This window comes from Podarcis gaigeae (genome assembly GCF_964106915.1).
Source record: "Podarcis gaigeae genome assembly, chromosome: 13".
Lineage (NCBI taxonomy): Eukaryota > Metazoa > Chordata > Lepidosauria > Squamata > Lacertidae > Podarcis > Podarcis gaigeae.
The window spans coordinates 42311554-42333679 of record NC_139689.1 but is presented as its reverse complement, the minus strand read 5'-3'; the positions used below and the strand labels follow the sequence as shown (position 1 = coordinate 42333679).

Below are 22126 nucleotides of genomic sequence, written 5' to 3'. Positions count from 1 at the left end.
TGAGCTCCCATTGCTCGGTCCCTGCTCCTGCCAACCTAGCAGTTCGAAAGCACGTCAAAGTGCAAGTAGATAAATAGGTACCACTCCGACGGGAAGGTAAACGGCGTTTCCGTGCGCTGCTCTGGTTCTCCAGAAGCGGCTTAGTCATGCTGGGCACATGACCCAGAAGCTGTACTCCGGCTCCCTTGGCCAATAAAGCGAGATGAACGCCGCAACCCCAGAGTCGGCCACAACTGGACCTAATGGTCAGGGGTCCCTCTACCTTTACTTTTTACATATCTTAAATAAAAACAAATATTGTATATGCTTGCCAATTTAGTGTTACATTTCATGCATCTGATGAAGGGATCTGTGGTCCACTGAAGCCGACACCATAATCAATTAAGTCTTCCTGCTGCCACAAGACACTTTGGGAGGGAGGGAGTTCAGCTAGGTTTTGGCATAATGGATTAGGTGCCAGGTAATTAAGAAGGGAACATAGGTACACAGGAAGTTGGTTTATGTATACTATGACCACAGATCCACCTAGTTCAGTATTCTCTATCCTGGTATGCAGCTGTTCGCCAGGATTTCAGACAGGGGTTTCCACCCCAGCCTGATCTGGAGGCTCCTGATGGGACAGCTCAGTCAGTAGAGCATGAGACACCGATTCTCAGGATTGTGGATTCAAGCCCCACATTCTTGCATTGCAGGGGGTTGATCCTTGGGATCCCTTCCAACTCTACGATTCTGGGGTCTCCTGCCTGCGAAACAGATGCTCTACCCCTGGGCTACTGCCCTTTCCCCCTCAATCCTGCCAGGCAATTCTTGCCTGGTTTGTTTGGCTCTTTTTCTCTTAATTGCCCGTTTATTTTACAAGCTGCCTGGAGCTTTAGAAAAGCGACATAAAAAGGCTTCGCGCAAGCCAGCGCGTTTCCCAGGGTTGTTTTTTTTATTTATCATTCCTCGCTGCTCCGAGAAAACACACCAGTCTTTGCAGTTAAAGAGGGATCCCCAGGATTCCCCCGAGCAAGGATCCCGTCCCTGGCCACAACATGGAGAAGCGTGCCCTCTCTCCCTTCTCCTCCTCCGCAAATGGAGAGCCCGCCACCAACGGCCTGGGCCTCGAGCTTTTCCCTGCGAACAAAGGAGGGGCGAGAGAAGGGGGGCGTCCCGCCCTGAGGGCTCCAATCCGGGCAGGCAGGCAGGGAGCGAAGGCCGGGGACGACTTCCACGTCCCCTCGCGAAGAGCTTCCCTTCGGATGTGGCGCGCCGCGGGGCGCGCTTGCTAGCCGTGCGCCAGGGGCCGCTGCGCCGGGTGGCTGGAGGCTGCGGAGCGCAGGGCCGGCGGCGCAAAGCCCCTTCCTCCGCCTCCGCCTCCGCCTCCGCCTGCTCGGCTGCCTTGGCGGGGCTCTCGCCTCCTTCCCTCCTTCCCTCTCTCCTCCTGCCTCTCCCCGAAGGGCCCCTCCTAATCCCTCGCTCGCCGCAGCGGGAGGCCTTAAGCTGCCTATTCAGGCCCTTTCCTCGGCGCGCTCTGGCTCTCGGCGCTTTCAATGGCTCTCCCTGGCAGGAGACGTGTTGGACAAGTGGAGGGATCCGTCCCCCGCCAGCAAGGTCAAGGTGCGCTTAAAGGCAGCTCCTTCCCTCGGCGGGGCGGCGGGCGCCGATGGGCCAGGTTGGAGGGCTGCGCCGGGGAACAATGCCGACGCTTGTTCCCACTGCCAGAAGCCTCCCTGCTCTCTCTCTCTCTCCCTCGGCCCCCGAGAATGGATCCAGACCCGCCAGCCTTTCCGGCACCCGGAGGGGGGGGGCATAGGAGCCAACTCCTACGGGCCAGGGTCCCTCCGGCACCCCCAATAAAATATCGATGGGCAAAAAAGTCGATGGGCATTGCCATTCAAATGGTGTGCGTCAGGGATGCCAACTTGAATAAAATATCGGGGGGGCAGGCAAGCCCTGCCCCACATAATCACATAACGGGGGGCACCAACGCTACTTGAATGGCAATCCCTCTCAACTTTTTGTGGGGAGGGTCCAGACCAGTGGCGTAGCGTGGGGGGTGCAGGGGGGCTGGCCGCACCGGGCGCAACATCTGGGGGTTAGGGTTAGGGGGCGCAAATCCACAGGTTAGGGGGCGCAAATCCACGGGTTAGGGGGTGCAAATTACTTGGGTGCTGAAAACCCACGCTACGCCACTGGTCCAGACCCCTCAAATACAGTGGATGCTCAGCTTGCAAATGTGATCTGTGCGGCATGCATGTTCGCAACTGCATCTGCACACGTGTGGGTTGCAGTTTGGCGCTTCTGCGCATGCGAGACCGCTGAAACCCGGAAGTAACCCATTCCGGTACTTCCGGGTTTTGGTGGTCCGCAACCCAAAAAAATGCAGCCTGAAACGGCTGTAACCCGAGGTATGATATGACTGTATTTTACCGTGCGGGCAAAGAGACCTTGGCCCCAGGAGTTGGCTCCTATGGTGTGTGTGCATTGCATCTTGCGCCCCCTCCGCAATATTTTATTCAAGTTGGCACCCCTGCTCTTCCCTCCAAACCACGGCTTTGCAGGCTTGCTAAGGCAGTAATCGGCATCCCTTTCCAGTCAGGTCTCTTTGGTTTGAAGGGCTAGCTGCTAGCAGGGGCAGTGAGGCAATGAGGGAGAGCGCGCCAGGGACTGGCGTCCTGCCGCTGAGAAAGGCACAGGAGCCTTGGCAGGAAGAAAAGTGGCAACCTTTGTTGGCCAGCGCCAGGCTATTTTGCGCCCTAGGCAAGGCTAACTAGTTCCGCACGCCCACACAACATTGCTAACAATTATAATCTATAAGTTTCTTCAAAACTGGTAACATCAAAATATAAAATGAAAGTAAATTATAATCGAAAATTTATAAGACATCAAAAAACGAATCTGCATAAAACTGTCCTTCAAAGGTCAGTACTGCGCCTCTCTGAGGTCTGCACCTAGTTGGCCTAATGATGGCTCCAGCCCTGCTAGTTGGTAATGGTAAAGGGACCCCTGACCAATAGGTCCATTCGTGACCGACTCTGGGGTTGTGGCGCTCATCTCGCTTTATTGGCCGAGGGAGCCGGCGTACAGCTTCCGGGTCATGTGGCCAGCAGGACTAAGCCGCTTCTGGCGAACCAGAGCAACGCCCGGAAATGCCGTTTACCTTCCCGCCGAAGCGGTACCTATTTATCTACTTGCACTTTGATGTGCTTTCGAACTGCTAGGTTGGCAGGAGCAGGGACCGAGCAACGGGAGCTCACCCCGTCGCGGGGATTCGAACCGCCGACCTTCTGATCGGCAAGCCCTAGGATCTGTGGTTTAACCCACAGCGCCACCCCTGCTAGTTGGTAAAGAAGGGTATATTGCAGAGGTCAGCAACCTAAGGCCCTTGGGCCGCTTCTGGCCCATGAGCTTCCTGGAACTGGCCCACGGCCGCTCCATGGATCGGCATGAGGATTCGTTGCTTTTTTTTAATGGCGCTTTTTTTCTCTCGTTGCAGGGTCAGAAGAGTGCCGGAAATAGTGTATGCGCATGGGCGCTCCTCTGACCCAGAAGAACGCCGGAATTAGCTTGAGTGCACGCATGGGCGCACGCGCTCTGGCCCACCGGAGACGCAGTGGCTTGAGGACAGGAAAGGGCACAACTGGGCAGCTCTGTAGGTTTTTAAGCCCTCCATTTTTTAAATGGAAAACAGCTGGTTTATTTCATCCTATTCAGATTGCTACCACTTCTGTTTTTATTTGGGAGACTTCTGCATTGTGCCACAAAAGAAATACAAGCGTGTGCATCGTTGACATCTTGTGACAAGTCACCTGGGTTCTGGACCCTCTGCTACGCGCCATCAAGATCAAGGGTTGTATTACCTGAACCAGACAAGAACCGCCTGAAAAATGAGGCCTCTTGGATGGATTTGCCATGCTACCAAGTTGTTGCTTTAAAGCAGTAAGTCTGCCTCTCCCCACCCCTATATTCCTGGCTGCTACAGGGGGTAACCCTCCTGATGGTTTGCAATTTGGGGGCGTGTGGCAACCCCATCATGGAACATTGTTCCCCCCCCCTCGGTGGTTTGCTAGGGGGGTGAAATATTCTGCACACTTCAAGCAGGATTCAAGCTCGGTGTAGTCTCCCAAGTGGGCCCAGGCATTTCATGAGGCTGCCCGAAGGAAAGGCCTCATCTCCTCCCTCTCTGGAGCGCATGCCTGCCGATGCCTAGCAAAGCAAAACATGTAATGTGAAGCCGTGTGCTCTTCCGTTTCCCTGCACCACCCTGTCGCAGCGTGACGGCATTGCGCTCTGCATGTTTTACTAGGCGTGCTGAGGAAGGAGGAGGGCGAGATCCAGGGCCCATTGCTTTCAGGTCTCCCTTTCTGGCCCAAAGCAGTTCTTCCAACAGATCCTATATCTTGTGTTAATCTGATGGGCTCTTGGGTTTCAACAGCAGAGGCGTACCTAGACTCCCTTGCACCCTAAGCAAAGAGCAGGGGTGCCAACTTGAATAAAATATTGGGGGGGAGGTAAGCCCCACCCTACATAATCACATGATATGGTGCATGCATAACATTTGAATAACAATGCTTATCAACTTTGGGGGTGGCCCCCTTAAATATTTTATGGGGGAAAGCCACCTCGGCCCCTAGGAGTTGGCTTCTCTGGCAAGGAACTGTTCCTGCACACACACCCATCCCTTGTACCCTGGGCAAGGAGATGTATTGGTGCCCCCCTTAATCCTTTGCAAGGGACGCGGGTGGTGCTGTGGGTTAAACCACAGAGCCAGGACATGTCGATCAGAAGGTCGGCGGTTCGAATCCCTGCGATGGGGTGAGCTCCCGTTGCTCGGTCCCTGCTCCTGCCAACCTAGCAGTTCGAAAGCACGTCAAAGTTCAAGTAGATAAATAGGTACCACTCCGGCGGGAAGGTAAACGGCGTTTCTATGCGCTGCTCTGCTTCGCCAGAAGCGGCTTCGTCATGCTGGCCACATGACCCGGAAGCTGTACGCCAGCTCCCTCGGCCAGTAAAGCGAGATGAGAACCGCAACCCCAGAGTCTGCCATGACTGGACCTAATGGTCAGGGGTCCCTTTACCTTTAATCCTTTGCAACGGCCCATGCAAACAACCAAATTCCTCCGCTGAGGCACTCAAGTTGAGCCTGTGCGTCCTATCTGGCGAACCAGAGGAGCGGACCAGGGAGTGTGCAGACAAAGAGACGGGCTTCTAGCCACAGTGGAGAGGTGCAATTTTCGCACACACAACACAACCCGGCCTGCACCTTGGAGGGAGCCAAGTGGACCAATGCCTAGATATACCCCCATTTTAACAATAATACTTTATGTAACCTATTCAAATGTCCACGGCACTTCCCACGAGCCGTATAATGTTAGACTACTACTGTATTGTTACCCCACGCTTCCCCATAACAGTGCCCGACATTGGAGTCTCCAATTTCAGTGGCACCCTGCAAAGAAATCAGCGCCCCTCTCACCTCTTCCCCCCCCCCCATTTGAAATAAAAGCTGCGGTGCCCCTGAGACTCCACGTCCAGAGCGACTGGATCGGTTGCGCTCCCCTAAAACTGCCTCTGCCCATACTACAGATTTGGGTGGGTGGGCTGAGGTTGAGGAACTGTAACTATTGCCATCTCCACTTGCTCCTGCTTTGCTAGCTGGTACACAGCATCTCTTCCCCTCGCAGGGGACATCAGAGCTGAATACCCTCCAAGTCAGAAAAGCAGCAGCAAGCAAGGTCACTGCTACTCCGTAAATTGGACTGGAACGCCCTTTCCTTGCAGCAGGCCAGTGGGGTGGGGTGCTTAGAACATAGGTAGGCAAACTAAGGCCCGGTGGCCGGATCCGGCCCAATTGCCTTCTAAATCTGGCCCGCGGACCAGCGTGTTTTTACATGAGTAGAATGTGTCCTTTTATTTAAAATGCATCTCTGGCTTATTTGTGGGGCATAGGAATTCGTTCACATTTTTTTTTCCAAAATATAGTCCGGCCCACCACATGGCCTGAGGGACAGTGGACCGGCACCCTGCTGAAAAAGTTTGCTGACCCCTGGTTTACAGTGTCAGACTAAGACCTGGCAGACCATGGTTCAAATCCCCACACGTGACCATGAAGCTCCCTGGGTCACCTTGAGCCAGTGATTGCCTGTCAACCAAGCCTACCTCACAGGGGTGTTGTGGTGAGAAGGGGAGAACCACATATACCACCTTGAGCTCACTGGAGAAAAATGTGGGATAGGAATGTAATGCAATGCAGTAAGAAAGAACCAGATGTGGGTTTCACCAGAGCTCTAGAAAAATTGTGCTAACATTCGATTTCATTTTGATTCTTTTATGTGCCTTACCCCATATATACAGTATGCCCACTCAACTGTGTTGATCTGTGGAACTGGCACTGTTAACAAGTGCCACATAATTCTCATTCCACAGTCGTAATAAATCAGTATTTATTTTTTTAATAAGTTTTTATTGTTAAAATAGTTCATCATTAATACACATATACAAGCATACAAACATACATTTCATACAATCCTTAAAAGTGTTCAAACATACTTACATTCAATCCCACAAATAATTGCTTTCCCCATCACCATCCACCACCCCTCACCCCACCTTTGTGTTTGACTTCCAATCTACTCAATTACAATTTCTTTCCACTTCTATTACTTTCTTTCACACACCTTTAGCCTAATTTCATACTTCTTTTTCTATTACACATTGTTATCCATCTTATTTGATATTTCAGTATTTGAAACAGAACTTAAAAAGAATTCCTTCCAGTAGCACCTTAAAGACCAGCTAACTTAGTTCTTGGTATGAGCTTTCGTGTGCATGCACACTTCTTCAGATACACAGAAGTGTGCATGCACACAAAAGCTCATACCAAGAACTAACTTAGTTGGTCTTTAAGGTGCTACTGGAAGGAATTTTTTTTGTTTTGACTATGGCAGACCAACACGGCTACCTATCTGTAACTGAAACAGAACTTGTTTATTCTAATAGGAGTTCTGATTATTCGATATGATTTTGCAAGTATCTTTTAAACACCTTCCAGTCCCTATCTATCTTTTCTTTTGAAATCCTTCCAATTTCCAATAAATCAGTATTTTTAAAGTGGTGGCATCTGCACTTATGGAACTCCCTGCCTATTGACATTGGGTAATTGCTGTACTCTTTTCAATGCCTGCTTAAAACATTTTGGCTCCAGCAAGCCAGACAGATCTCTTTCTACTGTTTTCTTTTCTTTATTGCTTTCAACCGTTTTTTAAAAATTGATCGTTTTCATATGTCCTGGAATCCACACAGAGGAAAGGTTGTGTCCATTTTTGTGAGGTAAACAAATAAATGCCCCCGTTTACTTGTGAAAGGGAGCTGAACAAGAAGTAGAGCAAAGTTTGTGTTTGTGAGACCCTCGTATTGTGGGGCGAGGGGAGTCATAGCAACGGGAACATGCGAGTGGAAAAGGGTGTATTATTTTTTAGTTTCCTCCCCTCTGCTTGCTCAAGGCGTCCAAACTTAATACTGACGTTGTGAGCCCTTTGGGGAGAGAGATGGATATGGATGAAATTGTGAGCCTGAACGCCTGGGATAGGGCGGGGTGCAAATATTGTCATGGCTGCTGGCCACAGCATTCCTTGGTGAAGGGTCTTGCTTGTAAATGACTACCAGGATGACTGGTAGATGTTTAGGAAGTAGCTGGGAGATCTCTTTCTTGAGCATTCTGAATAGGAGAGCTATCAGCTTGAAAGGTGACTCACCCCCTTCCCCCAGCTAAGAAGGGGGATGTAATTTGCGTGTGAGGGTATGTGTGTGTTGAGAGAGAGAAAGAGAGAGAAGGAACAAAAAGAAACTGCTTGGAAGAGAAACAGAGAGAGCCCAGAGCCAGCAGAGAGTTTGCTGAATACTGGAAAGCGGGGGCGGAGGAGGAATTTGTTCCGTCTGTTTTTCGCAGCAGAGCGATCCAGTTCAACAGTCCCAAACCTTGCTTGCGGATCGGAATGCAGCTTGTGACTGGGCGTTGCACTAATCCAGATTCTGCAACGGCGTGTCGGGGGGAAATGTGTGCATATTCTGCGGTTGAAATGCGAAATTTTACGGGAAAGCAGCTTGGGAAAGGATGTATTTGAGGGAAAGGCATACAATAACGTGTAAAATTTAAATGCAAACTTTTTGTCTGTTCTTTTTTTAGAAAAAAACATGCAAAATAGAAATGGAACAAACCTATGATTGAGTGCCAGCAAAAAAATGAAAGTGGACGGATTTAGGCTGGATCTAGACACGGCAAAGAAGCGATTCAGTTAAAGGGGGCGTTGCAAACTCATACAGAGAAACCCGGTAAGGAAAGATGGGACTCCACAACGCCATCTGGTGTCACAGTGTTATATCACATATACAACACATATAAAACATTTTTTCTTTACCAATCTAGCTGAGTCCCAGGGTCTTACCAGGAACACCTGAGTGTTCAGGGGCCCATTTTCCAAAGTCTGGATAAGAGGTAGCGAAACTGCTGCACAATAGGAGCATGTTGTATGCTGCTTGCCTCTGCTTATGGTCTACTTGTAAATAAACCAAATATAACAAAACTCATAACTGTCTGATGCTCTCTCTTCCAGAGGAAGCCACACCTGGCTAGCAGTTCCCCTTGGAATTTTTCACCTGTTGGGGAGGTGTGGAGCACAAAACAGTACTCAGTGCCGGCCCACTCATGAGACAAGGTGAGATGACTGCCTCAAGTTGCAGGATCCACAGGGGCAGCAGGTCCCAGTGTAGATCTTTAGTCTCCCCCACCTTGTTCCTGATATACATCTTCACTCACCCATTCTTACTGGCAGGGGGTTTTTTGGCCATTTTTTGGTTCGCCTCAGGTGCCAAAATGTATTGAGCTGGCCCTGACAATACTGTATAAATCAGGTTTTCAACCTTTCTGAGTCCATGGCTCCCTTGACCAACTACATTTTTTTCTGTGGCACCCCAACCATCATTCAAGGCACCCCAAGGTGCCACGGCACACTGGTTAAAAACCACTGCTGTCTAAGTAAATAGTGGCTTGTCTCGGAACCACTAGACTGGACCTTGGGCCCTGGCCCCAGATAACACTCACTTGCCTGTCCCCGCCTTCGGTGGATCTGAAGCTGGTGACCAGTTTCCCAACTGGACCAGCCGTAGCTACCACATGAGCAGCGGAGACAGGTATGTGAGGCTCGGGCAAGATGGGTGACAACGGGTGCTGTGTGGCTCTGGCGATAGGGACACCATGGTTTGGTTCACAGGCCCCCAATGCCTCATGAGAGGCAGAAGCCTCGAGGCAGAGATTGAGAACGTGTGGTCCTCCAGGACTTGTGTAACTCCCAAGCCCATTGGCCATGCTGGTCAGAACTGATAGGTGCTAGGAGTTTGACATCCGAAAACAGGTTTAACATCCCTGCTGTATAGGATTGAAGGAAAGGGCCGAGGCAAAGCTCACCCAGTGACTGCAGACACATTTAAAGCATATGGCTTCCTCCAAAGAATCCTGGGAAGCATAGTTTATCCCTCACTAGGGCCAGGCAATGTCATCGTGACCAGCCAAACATTGTGCCAATGTGATACATCACAATGTTGAAAAGTGGAGAGAGGAATGAGCTGCATCGGCCGCAGCCCCCCAAGGTGCCAGGGTGAAACTGCAGCTTGTTCCACTGGGTACCGGCGGCAAAGGGAGTCCATCCGCTGCCAGCACCTGCCACATGGAGTCAGGCATAGGCAAGCCCTACCTGTGATATGCTGCCAGGTGATGGCACCGTTGTACTCTGGCTCGGAAACCAGTCCTGGGCGATAGTAACATTTTGCCAGTTACCCTCAAGTCAGTGATAAATGCTGGTGAAGCAACCCTTAGTTCAGCTTTCTGTATGCGTGACCACACCATTGTGGTGCTACTGCACCAGCCTCGACTCCCAAGCCACCAGCCAGCTGCCCTGCAAGGGAAAAGCTGCTACCTCGTTCCTGGTTCGTGAGAATGGGGTGGCGGCCTTTCCTATATGTGTTGCTCCCCCTGCCCATCATTGCCAGGCTGGCGATGCCAAGTATGTAATGGCAACACAGCCTCTCCTATTCATTTCCATAGCAATGATACTCTTCCCTCCCTCCTCTTGCCGGCAGGACTCAGCTAGCCAGGCCTTTTGTGGCTGGTTTTAATTAAAAGGCTCTTAAGTGTGAGACAAAGGCAAAGCTGAAGGGGTCTGTGCAGGGGGGAAACGGGGAGGGGGGCTCCTCTATTCTCTATTCTTCCAGCCTGGTATGCAACCACTAACCCTAACCCCCACCCCAAACCGTCCGGCATCAACACCACCCACCTAGGGCAGGACAGTTGGGAGCAGTCTTGCGCCTAGCTGTTGCGGTGCAACTGGCGGAGAGGGGAGGGAAAGAAAAGGGAAGGTAGAAAGAATTATGCTCTGATACACATCTTCCCATATGAACCCAACCCAAATTTCCGCGTGAACTAAATAGCCCCTCTCTACCACTTCACTGGGTGAGGAATGTCTTTTAAGATTTTCTACAGCGAAAATCACAGGCAGATCAACAAGAGACGTTTAAATGCACATTTAAAGCCTGTGTGATTCCGCCCCCCAAAGAATCATGGGAACTGTAGTTTCCCCCTAACAAAGCTGCGATTTCCAGCACCTGACCAAACTACATGTCCCAGGATTCTTGTTCGGTCCCAGCTCCTGTCAACCTACCAGTCCGAAAGCACCTCAAAGTGCAAGTAGATAAATAGGGACCGCTCTCCGGTGGGAAGGTAAACGGCGTTTCCGTGTGCTGCTCTGGTTCGCCAGAAGCGGCTTAGTCATGCTGGCCACGTGACCCGGAAGCTGTCTGCGGACAAGTGCCGGCTCCCGGCCTATAGAGCGAGATGAGCGCGCAACCCCAGAGTCGGCCACGACTGGACCTGATGGTCAGGGGTACCTTTACCTTTACTTTACAGCGAGGATCACAGGCAAGAGACGTTTAAATGCACATTTAAAGCCTGTGTGATCCCCCCCCCAAGAATCCTGGGAACTGTAGTTTCCCCCTAACAGCTGCAATTTCCAGCACCTGACCAAACTACATGTCCCAGGATTCTTGCCGGGGGGGGGGGGGGGCAAACACTCATGTGCTATAAAAGTGCATTGGCTATGATTTAGTGTGGCTCTGCAGGGATGCTGCAGTTGCAAAGAATTATGCATGTCAATATTCCCCTTCTCTGCACAGCACCAAGCTACACACTGGGTCAAAAATCCCCCCCACTTTTTATATTAAAAAAAATAGGGCTCCAACAGACTTCCCTTCTTCCCCAATAGCAATGCCCTCCAAAAACCTTTTTTGTCCAGCGTATGATCCAAGTTATAACCCGTTGAACAGGACACTTGTAATATCTTCATCTGGTTCTCCTGTTGCAATCAATGGGACTTAGAAAGGGTCTGGCCTTGGCTAAACTGTGCTTTAAATTTTATACACACAAAAACGGTCTCTGTTGCCTGTCTACATTTTTGCAGTGCACGGCTAGCCTTCCCCACTCCAAAGGGATATGCATAACGAAGAAGAGCAGCTAACCCCTCCTCTGCGTCCCCATCCCTAGCTATATCTTCTCATCTATTACTGTGTAAAAACCGGGCAGGAGGGGGAGGGATTTATGGAAGTATCATGCAAAGACTGAAATATGACTGGGGTGTGCTTTGAAGTTTGATGAACTGAGCAAAGAAACCTTTACGCCCAGTATTTAGCTTGGGGAATAGGTTGTGTCAACAGAGGGGCGAGGGGTGGTGGTGGGAGGAATTGACATGGTATACTTGGAAGGGGCTGGCGACTCTGGCTTGATGGATGGGGAGCTCCAGCAACGCAACACCTCCTATGTCTTGATAAGCAAGGGTGTGAACCTTGGTGGGGGCAGGGAAGGGAGGCTGCTGCAGCTGGCCTGGCTTTCTTTCTCAGATAAGACACAGATTCCTTGAGATGCAACTTCTCACTCTGCCATAAAGCTTAGTTTAACCTGGCGCCTCTTCTGCTTTCAGTGCCAAGGTATAATATATATATATTATATATATGGTGGCGCTGTGGGTTAAACCACAGAGCCTAGGGCTTGCTGATCAGAAGGTCAGCGGTTCGAATCCCCGTGACGGGGTGAGCTTGGTCCCTGCTCCTGCCAACCTAGCAGTTCGAAAGCATGTCAAAGTGCAAGTAGATAAATAGGTACCGTTGCGGCAGGAAGGTAAACGACTCTGCAACCCCAGAGTCGGCCACGACTGGACCTAATGGTCAGGGGTCCCTTTACCTTTACCTATGCAAAACAATAATAAAAAACAGAGTGTGTTAAAGCATGTGCAGAGTGTTGTTTCCCTGCCCACTCCCACATCCAGTGGGACCTTCTGCCAGGTCAGTGTGCATGGGATTGCTCTGTATTCCTATGAACATATCCTCTAGATTCAGTCTGGCAACTCATTTGGCAGAAGACTCAAGCTGCAGGGCTTGATTGCAGCAAGAACTGCTCAGTGTCAGGCCCCTGGATGTGTTTTAGGAAGCAGGGTCAGGCCCAGGAATTTCCCATTCTTGTCGTGTTATTATCCCTGCAATAGAACTTCAAGGCAATACTGTGCACTGAACAGATAATTGAAAATGACAGTTCCCGCTGGACGATTCGCAATCTAAAACATGCAACGTGCAGGGGAAAGAAGTTAAAGCAGCAAATTCTCAAGTGCAGGCACAAAGCTGGGTGAAAGTGGGAACCACAGTGGTAAATACTGGTAGAAGTATACTTGTGAATTATGTATCTTCAAGTGGAGCCTGCAACAAAATGTTGCAGTGTGGACTAGTATTCCTGTTCTGGATGCCAGCCAGCTAGCCATACCATCTTCCAGGGCACCCCATTCCATTGCCTCCCTTCCAATTTTTCCATTCCTTCCCTGTCCCTCAATTCTTAGTTGTCATTCTGTGGCCACTAAGCGTGCTTAGTCTTCCTTCAACTGTCTTGGAGCTTCCTCTTCCCTTAGATTCCCCCCCCCCCCACATACACACTTTAAAAGTTTGCTGTACTTCTGCAATCCTTTGCATTTCTCTATGGCTATCTGACAACTTCCCTCTGTTTAGAGAAGCTCTTTTAAAAAAACAAGAAAAGGAAAACATCATAGAATCATGGAATTGTAGAGCTGGAAGCGACCCTGAGGATCATCTTCTAGTCGAACCCCCTGCAATGCAGGAATATGCAGCTGTCCCATACAGAGATTGAAATTGCAACCTTGGCATTATCAGCACCATGCTCTAACCAACTGAGCTATTCATGATATACATGAGTGCTTCTGAACCCACTTTTGCTGGCGCTAAACCACAGAGCCTAGGACTTGCCAATCAGAAGGTCAGCGGTTCAAATCCCTGCGACAGGGTGAGCTCCCATTGCTCGGTCCCTGCTCCTGCCAACCTAGCAGTTTGAAAGCCCATCAAAGTGCAAGTAGATAAATAGGTACAGCTCCAGCGGGAAGGTAAACGGCGCTTCCGTGCGCCGCTCTGGTTTGCCAGAAGCGGTTTAGTCATGTTGGCCACATGACCCGGAAGCTGTACGCCGGCTCCCTCGGCCAATAAAGCGAGATGAGCGCCGCAACCCCAGAGTTGGTCACGACTGGACCTAATGGTCAGGGGTCCCTTTACCTTTACCTAAGCCACTGAGCCTAGGGCTTGCCGATTGGAAGGTCGTTCGGTCCCTGCTCCTGCCAACCTAGCAGTTCGAAAGCACGTCAAAGTGCAAGTAGATAAATAGGTACCGCTCCGGCAGGAAGGTAAACGGTGTTTCCGTGCGCTGCTCTGGTTTTGCCAGTGCTTAGTCATGCTGGCCACATGACCCGGAAAAACTATCTGCAGACAAACGCCAGTAAAGTGAGATGAGCACTGCAATCCCAGAGTCATTCGTGACTGGACTTAACTCTCAGGGGTCCTTTACCTTTACCTTTTTACCTAGAAGCAGAGCAGCCAGCTCTCATAATTTCAGGAGTAGACTGGAATCCTACCACTGCCTCTTTCAAGCTAGATACAAGAGTTATGCAATACCCCGTAATGCAAGAGGCAGAGAGGGGAGTAGAAAAGAACGCAAGGTAGCAGGTTGGTGTTGCTGCCCCAGGGTGGGGAATATACAGCTAATTAGTTTCCGTGCTGCAAATCTCTTACATGGGATAAAATTTGTCACAGCGTCCCGGAAGATCCCTCACCCTATAAATAGCTTGTCCCCTTCGGCATTTTCTCATCACATGCAAGCTTGAGACGGGTGGAGGTGAATGGAAGCACCAGGAGAGGGTCCAAGACCAGCTCAGCCGTCTCCAAGCCCACCTGCAGTCTCTTTCTGCCTCCCCCCTTGCAATATCGCTTTCCCATGGGAAGCAAGGAATAGTTTCTGTTTGGTACCCTTTGCCAAAACCGACAGCAGGCTCCTCGACTTGGGTTCCCTGTGACTTGACTGTAGAGATCAGAGAGAAAATGAATCCTGCAGCAAAGCACACAGGCACACTACAGAGTCATGCGGCAAAGGATATTTATCTGGTCTTGGACCTCTCATTGCTGACCCACATCCAGGTTGCTAGGTACAGCCAATACAAATTCCCCAACAAATGCAACCCTTTATTTGCAGTAGCTATCATGTGATGTGGCCACTCAAAAGGACCACACTTCCTTGCAGATGGCCGTAAGAACACGAGGCAAACCTGCTAGATTTGGTCCAGAGTCTAGTTCTCAACGTGGCCAACAAGGAACCTGTAGGAAACCTGAAACAGTGGCAGACCTTGGGTCTCAAATTTCAATGGTGCCCTGTGTGATGCCAAAATTCAGTGCCCCCTGCTTCTCATGCTCCATTCTACATCATAGGTGCAGTGTCTCTTGCAGCACCCCAAAGCTCTGCACCCAGAGTGCCCAAACCACGTGCTCTCCCCTAAATCTGCCTCTGCCCAGACAAGAGCACTCTCCACTGTCTTGCCTTGGTAATGGATTGGATGAGAATCAGTAAAGGGAAGCACAATCTGCATAAGACTGAGGTCCCCTTAGAGGGTGGTTTCCAAGATCAGATGAATGGGAGGTTGCCTCTGGAGGAACGGGTACACAGTTTGGGAGGTACCGTATTTTTTGCACCATAACACTCACTTTTTTCCTCCTAGAAAGTAAGGGGAAATGTCTGTGCGTGTTATGGAGCGAATGCCTACGGATGGCGGGGGGATCTGCTGCAGTCATGAGCAGAGGATCCATGGTTCCCCTTCCTTCCCTCCTCCGTGGCTCGCTTTGAAACAGCAAAGCGGAAGAAGAGCCGCTGAGTGGGGAGGAGAGAGGGACAGAGAGCCTGCTTGCTTTAAAGGAGCAAAGCGGGAGAGGAGAGGAGCCTTCTCCTCTTATACCCCTCTTCTGCATTATTAGCAGCATCCTTCTCCACACACCCCACACGTGCTCCTTGTCCCTTGAGTGCTTTTCCTTCCCTCCCCCCTTAAAATGTGGTTACAAAGCATGGATCTACATGGATCCTCAGGATTTTTGCACTGGGTCACCCAAATTCACCATCAGATCACATAGCATGTCCATGGCTACAGCTTGCACCAAAAAAATCATGCACCCACTATTGCTTGGGGCCACAGCGGTGCAAAAACGTGGTTACAAAGCATGGATCCACATGGATCCTCAGGATTTTTGCATCGGGCTACCCCAAACTCACCGTCAGATCACGTCTGTGGCCACAGCATGAACCAAAAAAATCATACATCCACTGTTTCGTTTAGAATATTTTTTTCTTGTTTTCCTCCTCTAAAAACTATGTGTGTGTTATGGTCGGGTGCGTGTTATAGAGCGAAAAATACGGGGTGCGTGTTATAGAGCGAAAAATACGGTACTTCTGAATCAACTACTGTCGCTTGAGGCTATGGTGGCCTTGGTGGTGCAGGGTGTCTTCCATCAGATTCAGCCGGTGGCCCAGCTATAGCCCTAACTTCTGTTGTATATGATCTGGTAACCTCTAGGTTAGATTGCTGCAAAGTGTGAGGCTGCCTCTGAAGACGGTTCGGAAACTTCAGCTGGTGCAGAATTTAGCAACCAACAGGTTTTGAGCATATAACGGCAATCTTAGCCCGACTGCACTGGCTGCCAATTAGTTTCCAGGCCCATTTTACGTTCTGGTTTTGACCTATGAAGTCTTAAACAGCTCAGGACTGCAATACCTCAGGTACCGTCTCTCCCCGTATGAACTGACCCAGACTCTGCGACCATCATCTGAAGCCCTTCTTCGTGTGCTTCCTCCACAAGAACAGGCCTTTTCTGTGGTGGCTCCCTGTTTGTGGAATGCTCTCCCCAGGGAGGCTTGCCTGGTGAATTCACGTGACAGGGTGAGCTCCCGTTGCTCTGTCCCAGCTACTGCCAACTTAGCAGTTTGAAAGCATACCAACGTAAGTAGAAAAACAGGTACCGCTGCGGTAGGAAGGTAAACAGCATTTCCGTGCACTCTGGCACTCGTCACAGTGTCCCGTTGTGCCAGAAGCGGTTTAGCCATGCTGGCCACATGACCTGGAAAGCTGTCTGCAGACAAATACCAGCTCCCTCGGCCTGAAAGTGAGATGAGCATTGCAACCCCACAGTCAAGTTTGACTGGACTTAATAGTCCAGGATCACTTTACTTTTACCTTTAAATAATAATAATAATAATAATAATAATAATAATAATAATAATAATATAATTATTTAGGGTAAGGTAAAGGACAGTTAAGTCCAGTCAAAGACGACTATGGGGTTGTGGCACTCATCTCGCTTTCAGACCAAGGGAGCCGGCGTTTGTCCACAGACATCTTTCCAAGTCATGTGGCCAGCATGACTAAACCGCTTCTGGCACAACAGGACACTGTGACGGAAACCAGAGCACACAGAAACGCCGTTTAGGTACGCTGCAGCGCTACCTATTTATCTACTTGCACTGGTGTGCTTTCAAATTGCTAGGTTGTCAGAAGCTAGGACAGAGCAACGGGAGCTCACCCAGTCGCGGGGATTCGAACCGCTGACCTTCTGATCGGCAAGCCCAAGAGGCTCAGTGGTTTAGACTACAGTGCCACCTATTTTCATTGGAGAAATGCTGGAGGGTATGGAGTTTTGTTCCCTCCTCTTTTAAGTAGCAGCAGCAGCAAATTGGCCAAGATGGCGGACTCCTTGAATTTGCTTCAGACGGAGGGGCAGACTCTTCTCCCCTTCCTCTTCTTGCAAAGTGGCTGTCCCTCTTCTACAGAAGCGGCTGCTGCATCACTGCCAGTGCCACCCCTCCTCCTCCTTGGATGGGTGAGGATTCCAGCCAGATCTAGCCTGACAAGCACAGCTGTGGGATCTGTAGCCCGGCTACTATCTCTTTGGCTTTCCGTTGTGCAGCCCCCCATGCTGGGTCATATGAGGGCCCTCAGCTGTTCTCGCTGAGCGGAGACAGCAACTGGGGTGGGGTGCGGGGAGGCCGGGACGCAAACATTTCATTAACCGAGCGCATGGCATTTAATCTCCCTAAATGAGTCACGGTCTCGGGAGCCAAAGCTGGAGCCAGTTTTGCCCCTTGCTCCTCCCCTCCAAGAGTGACGCTGCATCAAGGGTTCTCAAATGATGTCAGCCAGCCTCTTCAGGAAGCACCAGGTCAGCCTCCCACTCCCACTGGCGCAAGTACAACGCAGCCAAAACAACAGTGTCAAAAACGCATTCATTTAGCAATCTAGTCCCTGTTTAAGTTTTATACTCCTGCTCCTTGGCATCTCTTGACTCTTTCTGCTCCCCAAGCGCTCCAGTCTCCTTTCTTCCCTGCATCCTTGCAGAGCACCCTACTGACTGCTAAAATCTGGCATGATCTGTTCTTTCTAAGGCAAACAATTCTCTGCAGAGACCGTCTTGCCATCATTCCATGGTGGACTCTTGCCCCTCAGCAGTTAGACTGTCTGTGAACATTCTGTGACTTACAATGGACGTGTCTTGGGAAAAGATGGATTCAGCTCTTAGCTGCTGCTGCTTTAACTTCCTCTGTCCTCTGTCCCCCCACGTACCCAAAGCTAATATCCGTTTCTTTCCTGTCAACTGCATATATGTAAGGTTTCCTCCTCGTTCCGACTTCTCTTTTCTGTAGCTTCTTCCGTAGCTCCTTCAGCTTTCCCTAGCTCCTTCCCTTCCTCTTCAGCTTTATGGCTCTTTTGCCCCTCGTTCCCTCTACTTCCTGCTTTTCACCCCACTACCCGACACCCCACTACTTCCTTAGCCCCCTCAAAACAACAGCTATTGCTATTTATGGTAAAAACGTGTGCCTGCGACGGCTTTTGACCAACTTCAAACAGCAGCATCATGTGCTTGCAGCACCATGAGGAGGATTACATTTCTGGCACACCTCTACAAAATGATGCACAAATAATGCAACTCCATGCAGACACTGACTAAGTTTCTATAGAGAGGACTGGAAAGAGGAGGTGTGACTCCGGATGCGAGCCCATGAAATAGAAGCAAGGTGTGAATCATCTTCTTTTCCGACACCCAGCATAAAATGCTGAAACTAATTTGCAGCGTGTATGACTATTTGCCTGGCGTATGGAGGGTTTCAAAGAACTGAAGTGAATAGGAAATAGCTTACATCATGAGTGAGCTGGAGGCATACCCATGCTCAACATTTATGAATAGCACAAATATGTTTTCCCAACATAGCATATGACTGACCTGGAAAGCTCAAAGCCACATGATTTGCAGACAGCAAAGTCTATAAAATTGGTGTGAGGAAACTATAACCAATAAAAGATATGTCATCAGATGTATTGGAGAGGGCATCCTGCTCAGACTTTTGCAAGAGTGGTATGCAAGAGCTCGGTTCAACTGCAATTCATTTAAAGCATATTCTGCAAGAGCTGGGCTGCTCCCAGCAAAAGCCCAGGTTTCTGGAAATCAACGAGTTAAGGCACACTTTGCAATGAGGTTCCTCCACTGGAAGCATAAAACTTACTGCTCTGCCTTAGAATATACAGTAGTAAGAGATGTGCCTGAATACCTGAAGGAGCGTCTCCACCCCCATCATTCTGCCCAGACGCTGAGGTCCAGCGCCGAGGGCCTTCTGGCGGTTCCCTCATTGCGAGAAGCAAAGCTACAGGGAACCAGGCAGAGGGCCTTCTCGGTAGTGGCGCCCACCCTGTGGAACGCCCTTCCAGCAGATGTCAAAGCAATAAACGACTACCTGACATTCAGAAGACATCTTAAGGCAGCCCTGTTCAGGGAAGTTTTTAACGTGTGATTTTACTGTATTTTTGGTTTTTATGGAAGCCGCCCAGAGTGGCTGGGGAGGCCCAGCCAGATGGGCGGGGTATAAATAATAAATTATTATTATTATTATTATTGTTATTGTTATTATTATTATTATTATTATTATGTCTTTAAAACACTGAGAAGCAGGAGCTGAATTAATGCATCTGGCAAATCCAGCCTAAGACAACTTCCTGGTTCTGCACTATGGAAATGCAACATGAATGAGGAGCAGGGAATGATATCTAACGAGAAATCTGCTAGGATGATGGACTTTTTCTCTTAGCAGGGAGTTCCAGCCCAACAACACAGGTACAAAGGTGCGTGCCTTATAATTTCCAGATCAGGAAAAGTCATTTTGTGCATGTTCAGAGGCTCGCCATCTGACTAGCTTTTTCAGGGAAGTACAATCCAAGCCTGATACTGAAAACAGGTCTGAGGTTGAGTCCCGTGGCTCAAATTCCATACTGCTTAGAGGCACTCCTCCTTCCATTATCACCACACACGTTCCAGAGGTCACATACCTGTGCTGAGCCCTGGTTAGTCCTCACTGAGTATTCTGGGGTGGGTTGAAGGGCTGGAACAATGAGACAGTTTTAGGCAACAGGTAAACTTGATTCCCTGCTAAAGGAAAGGTAGCATCTATGGTTGATGCCCATTGCTCTGACAGCAGACTTTCTGAGTTTTCAACAACTTGCATGAGAGGTAGAAGTTCAACTGTTTAAGGATTTACTGACTTGGTGCTGGAGGCGACCCAGGGTGTAAACTGCTTGTCCTGCTGAATTTCTGCCTGTCTTTCAGCTGTTTCAGGCGAAGGAACTTAAAACAAAACCAAAAATCCAGGCCTCTTGCATTGCAGCAGGGAATTGGCACAAACGGTTTCCCTCGCAGTTCTTGCTGGTGGGGTCTGCTAGCAAGTACCGTTTAGATGTACATGCATAAGATCCAGTTAATACCTTCTGCTTCTGGTCCTCTTTTTTGGGGGGCAGGGGGAGATCTCTCGCTCTCATTCTGCTGCCAAGTGTTAGGTTAGGAAAAGCCGATTGACTAGCTGGTGGGCAAGAGGGTCATAAATCAAATTTTGTCTTGAAGGGTCAAGTTATTCCCCTCCGCCCAAGCCCCAGGTCTTTGATTCCGGGAGCCCCTCTCTCCACCCCCCACCCCACCCCACAGCTACGAACAGCGCGATGGTTTCAATTACGCCCTGAAAGGCAGAGAGGGGGCCTCTTTTCAAGGCAGGCTGGCCTTCTCCTACTCTCAACAAAAGCTTAAGTTACAGGAAAAGGAGAGAGAGAGAGAGAGGGAAAGAAGTTAGAAAAGAAAAAAACAGGCCAGGGTAGAGAAGGGGGAAGGAGGGAAAGAAAGAAAAAAGCAAGCAGGGGGGTTGGGTCAGGGAGAAAATCCCAAAAGAAAAAGAAGAAGAAAGAACAATGGAGAGAAAACTTAGAGGGAGGGGGGAGAAGCAGGATAGAAAAGGCCCTGGTGTTGGGTGCAAATTTCGGAGTAGGAGAGAGAAACAGGCCCATTCTTCCCTGAGGACTTTCCGCTGGAGTTTTTATTCAGGACACGTCAAAACTACAGGACAATTTGATGTTATTTATGACCGAGTCTCGGGGTGCAGACAAGACCGGCCCTGTCTCGAAATAAGCTTGTTGGTAGAATTAAATCCATCTACAGGCAAGTTTTACAAATCACCCAGTTCTCCCAAGCAGGCTGTTTCTGCTCCCCCCCCCAAATCAAAATTTGGCAGGAAGGCAACCCAAATTCTTTGCTGCAGAACAGTATGTGAAAATTCATAATGCACATTGAGCATATTTGCTTACTTTGCACCATGTATTTAATTTACTTCTGCTCAAAACAGGGAAGGCAAAGAGCTCTGGCTGCCCCTCGAAGGGCTGCTCCCTGGAAATCATTCTTTTGAGGTCTTGCCAGTGAGATTCACCCATCTTGTACACTCACTGTATACCTTTACAGCCTTAGAAGCTGCAGAGATGTTTCGTTTTGCTTTTAAAATGAACGCAAAGATTCTTAAGAAGTAGAATTCTGTTGCCAGCACTGATTTCTGCACTCGCATTGGGTGGTTTTGAAATGGTGGAATATGTACAGTTCTAGGTCAGGGTTACCAACCCTTGAAAAGACAATGTTCTGGCACATTAGCAGGGCCTGAGGACATAGCCCAGCAGGTCACTAGGTAAACCCCAATCATAGACTCAAGGGTGGAAAGGATAGCAAACACTCTGCTCATCTTTCTAAGGTGTGCAGTTATAGCAAGGACCTCAGGCATTTGGATGGTACTGCTTGGTGATATCAGACTACTATAGAGCAAACATACACAAACCATGCTACAACTCTTGTCGCAAGAGAAATGAAAGCACATATACAGCAGACGAGCCAGGTATATGTATCTCACACATATATGCACATGGAACATATACAGTGTTCAGAAGACATCAAACATTCACCCATTTTACAGATGGGGAACTCTGGGGCTTAAGAGTCTCCAGTCTCAAGGGCAACCACAAAATCCATGGCCCAAAACTCTCACCCTCTGAGCAGGTCACTCAAGAAAGCAAGCCGAGACACAGAGCCAGCATCTCCAGTAGGTACACCCTAGGGTGTGTGTCTAAAAGTACGTACAGCGGTACCTCGGGTTACAGACACTTTGGGTTACAGACGCTTTGGGTTACAAACTCCGCTAACCAGGAAGTGGTTGCTTCAGGTTAAGAACTTTGCCCCAGGATAAGAATAGAAATCGTGCACCAGCGGCGCAGCGGCAGCAGGAGGCCCCATTAGCAAAAGCACGCCTCAGGTTAAGAACCGTTTCAGGTTAAGAACAGACCTCTGGAACAAATTAAGTTCTTAACCCAAGGTACCACTGTAGTGAACT

At 49.6% G+C, this 22126-nt stretch overlaps 1 protein-coding gene across 1 annotated transcript; it reads left to right on the top strand.

The window, feature by feature from the left end:
• The first annotated feature begins 704 nt into the window (after nt 1-704).
• Nucleotides 705-9028, top strand: LOC310830150 (uncharacterized protein). Its single transcript, XM_083709817.1, has 2 exons — nt 705-1599; nt 8595-9028. The coding sequence occupies exons 1-2, from the start codon at nt 755-757 to the stop codon at nt 8698-8700; spliced, it is 951 nt and encodes a 316-aa protein (XP_083565943.1). The 5' UTR covers nt 705-754; the 3' UTR covers nt 8701-9028.
• The last annotated feature ends 13098 nt before the right edge of the window (nt 9029-22126 follow it).